Consider the following 11,031-nt stretch of genomic DNA (forward strand, 5'->3'; position numbering starts at 1 on the left):
TTTCCATAACAGAGGGGTTGAATACTTATTGACTCAAGACATTTAAGCTTTACATTTTTTATGAATTTGTAAAAAAAAAAACATTTTTTTAAACAACTCCACTTTACATTATGGGGTGTTATTGTGTGTAGACCAGTGACTCAACATCTCAATTTAATCCATGTTTAATTCAGGCTTTAACGCAACAGAATGTGGAACAAGTCAAGGTGTACCAATACTTTTCTGAAGGCACTGTATAGGGTACAGATTGGAGTGGCAGCAAGTCTTAAACCTTAAATTGTTGAGCGTTTTGCCATGTTTTTTTGGTCTGTAGTCACTGCCAGTTTTGGAAGCCTTTGTTAAGGCCTCTAGAAATGCAAGTGAAATAAAACACCAGCAATTAATATGCTGTAATGTGTAAACACTTGCTTTTACCAATCCCTTGTAATTACAGTAAAATATTGTGAAATACAAACATCTCCCCTCAATTAATTTCATTCATCCATTCATTCTGATTACAGTGGCATTTGTTTTTACAGTATAATACAGTCGATTTTACGGTACTGTACTGTGTACAGTACTTGCGTTGATACCATTTTTATATTACAGTAGGAGTAGGCCTACTGTAATATGAAATACCGAATTTTACATGCCACTGAGCTGCCTGTAAGGTACTGTCAAATTCATGGCAACCTCTTTACAGTGTAGGCTTTGCATTTCTTTATGGCCTCTATTAAAAAGAGCAGGATCCCAGATTTCTATTGCTAGGCTACTATATTTATTTCTCAACTCCTAATATTAAGCACATTGCTTCGCAATACAACTGGAGTAGCCTACCTGGCTTTAATGAAAATGAATGATTCACAAACCCCCATCCATTCGCTATTTAAGTGTTAATGGATGATGTTTTTTTTCCTTCCCCTGTTCTGACAGGTGCATGATAATGAGTCATTCTAAATTGAAAATCGAAACTAATTTCACACATTATCACTCGTGAATGAGAGACTGATGCCCAGCATGTGCAGTCTACTAAGGCAAGAAACCGAACGCATGCATTTTTCCTCTGACTTTTTGAAATGATCAATAGTCGCATCATGCAGCCCATAGTGTACAGTAGTGCCTTCAGAAAGTATTCACACCCCTTGACCTTTTCCACATTTTGTTGTGTTACATCGTTACAGCCTGAATTTAAAATTGATTCAATTGATTAAATTGAGATGTTTTGATGCTGGCTTTTCAGTAATACTATGAATGCAGACTGTGGTTCAGATGGGGCCTGGTCAACCGTGGGGGCAATAGCATACACAACACTATCATCGGCATTCAAGTGCACGTTACAATTTTTTTTACAGACAAGTTGATATTGTTAATGTTAACAGTGAAAATTACAGGACCCAGAATCAACCCCCGTGGGACACCTTTCGTAATATCCAGTAAACCTGATTTACCATCAGTACATAAACAGTGCATTCGGAAAGTATTCAGACCCCTTGACTTTTTCCATGTTGCAGCCTAATTCTAAAATGGTTCCACACACAGCCTACAAGCCACTGATGTAGACCTTTGGAACATCTACATTTTACTTCATAGTCTAATAAATTAATGTAGTATAGCCTACACTTTCACAGTAAAACAATAATATATTTTAGACAGGTCTAAAGAAACATGATATGAAGGAAATGTAGTCTATTTCAGAAGAACAGAATAGCATACTCTGAGTTGTCCTTATGTTAGGTCCTGATCTGGCTATGCCATATCATTTAGCAGACGTGTGAAGAATACAATTGAACAAAGCTGAATAAAATATAAAGGATATTTTTCTCCAAATGATTTGGAGTGCGCACATTCGGCTATTCTGTGTTGAGCGGTTAACAAAGAAATAGGTACTCTTTTATGCTTAATTTAGAGTTATTAACTTCTCTAGGGTAGGGGGCAGCATTTGGAATTTTAGATGAAAAGCATGCCCAAATTAAACTGCCTGCTTCTTGGGCCCAGAAGATATGATATGCATATAACTGGTAGATTTGGATAGAAAACACTCTAAAGAAAACACTCTAAGATTTGGCAGGTGAAAACCTGAGAAAAATCCGGTTGAAAAATCCATTCAGGAATCTTTTGGGGGGGGGTTTTGTAGTTTTCTATTCAATGCCATTACAGTATCCATTGACTTAGAACTCAAATTGCAGTTCCTATGCCTTCCACTAGATGTCAACAGTCTTTAGAAATTGTTTCAGGCTTGTATTCTGAAAAATGAGGAACTAAGAGCAGTCTGAATGAGTGGACCCTAAAGTGTCACAGAGCTTTTTCATGCGCGCGACCGAGAGAGTGCCTTGTTTACCTTTTATATTGACGACGTTATTGTCCGGTTGAAATATTATCAATTATTTAGGCTAAAAACAACCTGAGGATTGAATATGAACATCGTTTGACATGTTTCTATGAACTTTACGGATACAATTTGGATTTTCTGTCTGCCTGTTTTGACTGCGTTTGAGCCTGTGGATTACTGAAGAAAACGCGTGAACAAAACTGAGGTGTTTGGATATAAAGAGACTTTATCAAACAAAAGGAACATTTATTGAGTAAATGAATGTCTGCTGAGTGCAACCATATGAAGATCATCAAAGGTAAGGGATTAATTTTATCTCAATTTCTGACTTGTGTAACTCTTCTACTTGGCTGGTTACTGTTTGTAATGATTTGTCTGCTGGGCTATGTTCTCAAATAATCGTAAGGTATGCTTTCGCCGTAAAGCATTTTAAAAATCTGACACCGTGGTTGGATTCACAAGAAGTTCATCTTTAAACCTATGTAAAATATGTTTTGTTTTCTGAATTATTATAATGAGTATTTCTGTATTTGAATTTGGCGCCCAGCAGTTTCACTGGCTGTTGAAGAGGTGGGACGCTAACGTCTCACGTACCCAAGAGAGGTTAATGACACGTTAGTTGTTCTACAAACGTTGGGCTATATGTTTTGATTTTTAATACATTGTAAGGCTGCATGATGTGACTAATGAACTCTGCTTTGTTTTTTGCGCAGGCTGTACACACTTCGTCAGTCTCTCATTTACACTTGATAATGCCTCGAATTTCCCAGCGGCATCCCCTTTGTCTGGCCATAATGCACCCTAAAAGAATCCATGCCTTTTGCAGCCCTTCTCCCTGTGTGCTGCCTGCTCCGAAGCACCACTCACCTCACTCACACAGCTCTCCTTCACGTCATCTGGTCTTTCTCACAGGCTACAAGTGAAGACAGACACAGAGATGAGAAGGCCTGAAGAGCAGCAAAAGCACTAGCCTATGTCAATCTACTATCCCCCATAGTACAAAAGTTGAGCTATTCTGTGCGAGAAATAAATATTCCAAACATAATCTGGGACAGTTGTGGGATGCGATAGATCCCAAATTAACACAACCACTATAATAAATAAAAAATTAAACGTTTTTGCGGGAATAAGGCTGACGCAACAGATCAGAACGTTTAGCTGAAAATGTTGATCAACTATTACACTATTTCTTAACATAAGCGCAGCGTTGCACACATGGCAGTAGGCTATAAGCGCGAATGTTCCATTAGCGGGAAAACACCATTATCAAAATTGACCACAAATGTGATTATGCATGTTATGCTTTTATTATAAAGGTGCATTTTTATGGTGAAAATGATCTTCCCAAAACTTGAAACTTGTGCTGCATACAGTATTGTAAAGTGGATTAATGTGCTTCTTTTTAAGAAGTTATTTGGCCACTTTAGTTGTGATACAAACCTTATCAAAACATGAGGTGTGCGATTATTATTCGACAAAGTAAAAAAAAATATATATATTGTTTCTTGCCTTAACCTGATCATCATTCACAAGTGATAACATATAATTCGTAAGTGATAGGCTAATAGTGTCACCCATCAGACTATTCTTGATTTAATCTTGGCTTTACATATACTAAATAATATATGTGTGAAGTTCGTTTTGATTTAGAATGGACCATTAACATGCACCTGACTCGAAACAGGGGCAGGGGAAAAAATACATGTGATCTCTGCACTTAAATAGCGAATCGAGGACACTTTTCCTGTGGTTCATTTTCATGCCAGCCAGGTAGGCTATACTCCTGTTGTAAAGATAAGCAATGTGCTTTATATTTGCTTAATATTAGGAAAGTTGAGAAATAAATATAGTAGGCTTAGCCTATAGAAAGCTGATGGGATCCTTCTCTTTTTAAGAGAGGCCATCAATCTGTTTTCTCGCACAATTGCATAGCCTATAGAAATGTTGTGCAACATGAGCTCATGAAGTGTTTGATTTAGATTTTCGATGGCATTTGCATTGATGTCATAGTGATTAGAGGGACAATAGAGTGCTGAGTACCAGGCAGTTAGCAAATTTGGTTGGCTACTAATGACCATTAGCAGCATCAGAGCTTGGAGAAGCCTAATTACCGTGACTAAATGGTCATGTGGAATTTGACTGCCTTCGTGACTCGTGACCACCGGTGTGGCAGTAATACGGTCACCACAACAGCCCTAATCTACACACAATACCCCATAATGACAACGCTTGGACTTTCCAAAAGGCACCCAAAGGACTCTCAGACCATGAGAAACAAGATTCTCTGGTCTGATGAAACCAATATTAAACTCTTTGGCCTGAATGCCAAGTTTCATGTCTGGAGGAAACCTGGCACCATCCCTAAAGTAAAGCATGGTGGTGGAAGCATCATGCTGTGGGGATGTTTTTCAGCGGCAGGGACAAGGAGACTAGTCACGATCGAGGGAAAGATGAACGGAGCAAAGTACAGAGAGATCCTTGATGAAAACCTGCTCCAGAGCGCTCAAGACCTCAGACTGGGGTGAAGGTTCACCTTCCAACAGGACAACGACCCTAATCACACAGCCAAGACAGCGCAGGAGTGGCTTCGGGACAAGTCTCTGAATGTCCTTGAATGGCCCAGCCAGAGCCCGGAATTGAACATCTCTGGAGAGACCTGAAATTAGCTGTGCAGCGACGCTCCCCATCCAACCTGACAGAGCTTGATAGGATCTGCACATGTGTGCCAAGCTTGTAGCATCATACCCAAGAAGACTCGATGCTGTAATCGCTGCCAAACGTACTAAAACAAAGTACTGAGTAAGGAGTCTGAATACTTATGTAAATGTTTCAGTTTTTATATAGACACACACACACATACACCTCTCAGCAAAAAAAGAAACGTCCTCACAGCAAACTTAACATGTGTAAATATTTGTATGACCATAATATTCAACAACTGAGACAAACTGAACAAGTTCCTCAGACATAACAGAAATTGAGTAATGTGTCCCTGAACAAAGGGGGGGGTCAAATCAAAATCAAAAGTAACAGACAGTATCTGGTGTGGCCACCAGCTGCATGAAGTACTGCAGTGCATCTCGTCCTCGTGGACTGCACCAGAGTTGCCAGTTCTTGCTGTGAGATGTTTCCCCACTTTTCCACCAAGGCACCTGCAAGTTCCCGGACATTTTTGGGTTGAATGGCCCTAGCCCTCACCTTCCGATCCAACAGGTCCCAGACATGCTCAATGGGATTGAGATCCGGGTTCTACGCTGGCCATGGCAGAACACTGATATTCCTGTCTTGCAGGAAATCACGCACAGAACGAGCAGTATGGCTGGTGGCATTGTCATTCTGGAGGGTCATGTCAGGATGAGCCTGCAGGAAGGGTACCACATGAGGGAGGAGGATGTCTTCCCTGTAACACACAGCGTGTGCAATGACAACTCAAGCTCAGTCCGATGATGCTGTGACACACCGCCCCAGACAATGACGGATCCTCCACCTCCAAATCGATCCCGCTCCAGAGTACAGGCCTCAGTGTAACGCTCATTCCTTCGACGATAAACACGAATCTGACCATCACCCCTGGTGAGACAAAACCGCAACTTGTCAGTGAAGAGCACTTTTTGCCAGTCCTGTCTGGTCCAGCGACGGTGGGTTTGTGCCCATAGGTGACTTTGTTGCCGGTGTACCTGTCCCGCAGGTGTGATGTTTGGATGTCCTGATCCTGTGTCCTGATCCTGTTGTTCCACGTGGTCTGCCACTGCGGGGACAATCAGGTGTCCATCTTGTCTCCCTGTAGCGCTGTCTTAGGCGTCTCACAGTACGGACATTGCAATTTATTGCCCTGGACACATCTGCAGTACTTATGCCTCCTTGAAGCATGCCTAAGGCACATTCAGACAGATGAGCAGGGACCCTGGATATCTTTTTTTTAATGTTTTTCAGAGTTGGTAGAAAGGCCTATTTAGTGTCCTAAGTTTTCATAACTGTGACCTTAATTGCCTACTGTCTGTAAGCTGTTAGTGTCTTAACGACCGTTCCACAGGTGCATGTTCATTAATTGTTTATGGTTCATTGAACAAGCATGGGAAACAGTGTTTAAAGCCTTTACAATGAAGATCTGTGAAGTTATTTGGATTTTTATGAATTATCTTCGAAAGACAGGGTCCTGAAAAAGGGACATTTCTTTCTTTGCTGACTTTATATACATTTGCTCCAATTTCTAAAAACCTGTTTTTGCTTTGTCATTATGGGCTATTGTCTGGAGATTTACGAGAAAGAAAAAAAACTATTGAATCCATTTTTGAATAAGGCTGTAACTTATCAAAATGTGGGAAAAGTCGAGGGGTCTGAATATTTTCCAAATGCACTTTATGCTTGGAAGTCTGGAGATCCTAAACATGTTTATGTTAACTACTGGTCAATTACTCACTGGTCCATAGTGTATTGCCACCATTTACCTGATTAAAGGTATAAATAATGATTGTGTTTTTCCCTCCTCTCATTCACTCTCTGGACCTCTTTCCTTTGTTCTTTATTTGGATCCCCATTAGCTGACGCCTTGGCCCTAGCGACCGCTAGTCTTCCTAGAGTCCACAAAAGAAAGACATTGCAAACATAACAGAGATGCCCCAAAAACATATGAAAAACACTGTCAATTTGGACAATGGTAGACATCACAGACATTGAATAAAGAACAGCGAGACGAGAGAACTCAAAGCAACACAATACTTTTGACACACAACCTCTTTCAACTTCCCTGTCTCTCTCTCACGGTCTTTATCCCCAATAAAGAAAAGAAAACAGTTGCGAGCTGTGGGACTGCCTCCTTTAAAATAACAAATGATCTTAAAACATTTCTCTTCTCCTGTCTTCTCTCCCTCAGACGGACCGAGCGGTGCAGTTGCTGTTGGAGACTAGTGCTGACAACCCCAGTTACTACTGTGACTCGCTGAAGGCGTGTCTGGTGACCACCATCACCTCCTCAGGGCCCTCCCAGAGCACCATCAAACTAGTGGCCACCAACATGATCGCCAACGGCAAACTGGCAGGTAACTGGAAGCCATATAATTAAATATAACTCTAGTTTATGGAAGGTTTATGACATCTGCCACTCTAGTATTTTATTTCTAAGCTGCCTTCCCAGAGCACCATCAAACTGGTGGCCACAATCGTGATCTCCAAAGGCAATCTGGCATGTACTGGTGGCCATAAAGCTCAATAGAACACTAGTTCCGTTAAGTTTTATGATGTCAGTCACTCTAGTATTATACTGTATATCTACGCAGGTGGCTACAAAGAGACTATTGTTTCAACTGTGGTACCATTGTGGTGTATGCCATGGGCTCTAATACCCAGAACAGCCTAGGCAGAGCCTCTGCCATTGCACGCCCCCACCTCTAGTTCTATGGAGTAGGTTGTGTGTTGAGTGTATTATTATGCAGTGTATTATTACCACGGTCCCCTTCTGCAGCACAGCAGCTCACATAACAGGTAGTTTAACTCCACAGCCCATTAAAAAAAAGGCCTTTTAGCGCAGTTATAGCTTCCCTTAGTAATCAATCCTCAAACCACCCTCATCTCACACACTCCATCACTCTCTCTGTCTCGCTCTCTCTCCCACTCTCTTTTTTTCTCTGTCTGTCAGAGGGAGTGCAACTGCTGTGTTTGATTGACAAGGCTGCGGACGCATGCCGATACCTGCAGACCTATGGGGAGTGGAACCGCGCTGCCTGGCTGGCTAAGGTAACTTATCTTTCACTCATCTGTCCATCATCAGTATCCCATTTAAAGTACTAGGCCCGGAGAAACTCTCAGATCATATTGCTGGGCCGGAGTCAAGGAGATGGTTCGTTGCAAATCAAGAGTGTACCGTCATGTAAAATGTCATGGTAGTTAAGATAAAGCCTATGAAACCTAGTTGAAATTCTAACTTGATCGCGTATGTCTGCCTCTGTATGCGCGTGTGCCTGCGACTGTGTGCCAGGTGCGCCTGAACCCGGCAGAGAGCTCAGACGTGCTAAAGCGTTGGGCAGAGCACCTCTGCTCCCCCCAGGTCAACCAGAAGTCTAAGGCCATCCTAGTGCTGCTATCCTTGGGCTGCTTCCATAAAGTAGGAGAGATGCTCCAAAGGTAACAGTAACAGCCTCTCTCTCATCTTCCCCATTATCAGCTCCTCTGGGACTTTATTCTGCTTTTTGCTCAGCTCTGTGTTATCCATCACTCTGTCTCCAAATTGGTCCTCGTTGTCTAACTTTGAGCATTTACAAAGGTGCGGTGGTGCCCTCCTACCTTGCTTCTCTCGCCACGTTCAATATTGATCTGCTCTGTGTAAGTGGACCTGCTGTCTCAGTGGCAGCCTGCATTTTAATATGCCTCTCCCCATGACACATCTCAAATGAAATTAGAAAGGCGTGTGGCTGGCAGGCTGACGTGAAGCTTCAAGAACAGAGATGTGAACGTTGTGATGATGCACACCTCTCTCTGATGTCTCACCCTCCCTCCTCTCTCTGATGTCTCTCCCACCCCCCTCCTCCTCTCTCTCCCCCCCCTCCTCTCTCTCTCTCTCCCACCCCCCCTCCTCTCTCTCTGTCTCTCTCCCACCCTCTCTCTGTCTCTCTCTCTCCCACCCCCCCCCCTCCTCTCTCTCTGTCTCTCTCTCCCACCCCCCCCCCCTCCTCTCTCTGATGTCTCTCCCACCCCCCCCTCCTCTCTCCACCCCCCCTCCTCTCTCTCTCTCTCTCTCCACCCCCCCCCTCTCTCTCTCTCTCTCCCACCCCCCTCCTCTCTCTGATGTCTCTCCCAACCCCCTCCTCTCTCTGATGTCTCTCCCACCCCCCCTCCTCTCTCTCTCTCTCTCTCTCTCTCTCTCTCTCTCTCTCTCTCTCTCTCTCTCTCTCTCTCTCTCTCTCTCTCTCTCTCTCTCTCTCTCTCTCTCTCTCTCTCTCTCTCTCTCTCTCTACCTCTCTCTCTCTCTCTCTCTCTCTACCTCTCTCTCTCTCTCTCTCTCTACCTCTCTCTCTCTCTCTCTCTCTACCTCTCTCTCTCTCTCTCTCTCTACCTCTCTCTCTCTCTCTCTCTACCTCTCTCTCTCTCTACCTCTTTCTCCCATCCATCAATCTCAACTGTGACAGCATGAGGTACTTTGACCGTGCGGCGCTCTTCATTGAAGCCTGTCTGAAGTACGGAGTGATGGAGGCCAACGATTCCACCAATATCCTTTCAAAGTCAAGACATCATACAGTCTGCGGCTGTGCTAATCAGGTTATTCTCAGTTTTTCTCACATAAAGTGTGTCTGGTCTAATACCACAGCAGTCTGGAACAGAATGGACGTACTGTACCTTTTATAGGACCGTTCACATGCTTTATTTTCTTCACCTGAAGAGTGAACACCGCACTACCTTTTGTACCTTGATGTTTTATTCAGACAGAAGAGAGGGAGATTGATGAATAGGTGAAACAGTATGAAGGGTTGAGGCGGGGATTGAACCCCAGTCTCCGGGGTTGTGGTACACAGTATGTGCAGAGGCAGAAGTGTTAACACTCAACTACAGGCTGAACACTTCATATCCTTTATCCAACCACATCTTACTGTGCATTGGGGTTTGTCTGTTTCTTGTTTTTACCACACTTTATTGAGCAACTTAAATTCACTGCCCCTCTTTAAATAGCTAGCTTTGGCTACCTTCTGTCTTAAGATATCAGAGAACTCGGACACAGAGAACAAAAACTCTGATTGTTATCCTGGAGGGACATACCCTGCTAGGTTAGCCCAAGAGAGTAGTCTGCTGTGTGTCTGTTCCATGAGTAATCTTGATTGAGAGGAATCGAAAGTGTTGTTGTGCAGAAGGTCCTGGGTTTCGGGCCCATTGAGGGGTTTTATTTGAAACCATTCCCCAGTGTTTTCTCCTTGACCTATGTGTCGCCACATAAGCTGATCGGGGCTGCGTTCGTGGACTACGCCCGACTGCTGCGTACCCTGGGCCTGAGGGAGAGCGCCGCGTTCTGGGCGTCGCGGGCAGGGGGCGCCGGAGAGCAGCTGCTGGAAGAACTCTTCCAGGGAGAGGGGGCAGTGCCCGAGGAAACGGAGGGCCCGGAGAACACCGAGTGATCCCTGAGTGTGGAGGAGAGGAGAGGGGAGGAGTTGCCCATAAGCAAAGATCTATGATCAGCTAACGCTCTCACCCCCTCCTAATCGTAACTATTACAGGTGAAAATGCTAAACTGATCTTGGATCAGTGTTCTAGGGGCAATTTAGGGGGAGAGGAGAGGAAGTGTTTGTCACTGGAGATTGCCATGTCTGTGAATATGTTTGTGTGTGTTCTGATTCGTCACGTGATCAGTGTATGTGTATGCATGTTGATTTCTCCCCCAGTGGCAGACCAAATGGAACCACACACTCACTCGCACAGCAAATGCATACATTCATGGTTATTAAAAACAGATTAAGAGATTATAATCCGTTTTTGTTGATTGATTTGAGGTTTTGAATGATCTGTTAGCTTTATTTTGAGTGTTATTTTAATAATCTGACTCTTCTGCGGAAGATTCGATCAAAGTTTGCTGACTGTCGACGTACTGCTATTACCGTTTAAAGCAGTTAAAAGTGGCACAACCTTTTATCCTTCAACATTCTGTATTATACACTCCCTTTTATTTAATGATGGTGTCAGTGTAAATTTAAATTAATGTTTAAATGTTTGAATGAATGACATTAAGGTCAAGTGAGTGTCCA

At 43.2% G+C, this 11,031-nt stretch overlaps 1 protein-coding gene across 1 annotated transcript in view; it reads left to right on the forward strand.

The window, feature by feature from the left end:
* wdr11 (WD repeat domain 11) overlaps nucleotides 1-10,755 on the forward strand; it is a 123,268-nt gene extending 112,513 nt beyond the window's left edge. The window contains exons 25-29 of the mRNA XM_038960231.1: nucleotides 7,182-7,347; nucleotides 7,944-8,041; nucleotides 8,283-8,428; nucleotides 9,430-9,509; nucleotides 10,226-10,755. Coding sequence (XP_038816159.1) covers nucleotides 7,182-7,347; nucleotides 7,944-8,041; nucleotides 8,283-8,428; nucleotides 9,430-9,509; nucleotides 10,226-10,407 — 672 coding nt within the window. The 3' untranslated portion in view covers nucleotides 10,408-10,755. The remainder of the gene's footprint in view (nucleotides 1-7,181; nucleotides 7,348-7,943; nucleotides 8,042-8,282; nucleotides 8,429-9,429; nucleotides 9,510-10,225) is intronic.
* Nucleotides 10,756-11,031: the final 276 nt, after the last annotated feature.

This window comes from Salvelinus namaycush, chromosome 22 (assembly GCF_016432855.1).
Source record: "Salvelinus namaycush isolate Seneca chromosome 22, SaNama_1.0, whole genome shotgun sequence".
NCBI lineage: Eukaryota > Metazoa > Chordata > Actinopteri > Salmoniformes > Salmonidae > Salvelinus > Salvelinus namaycush.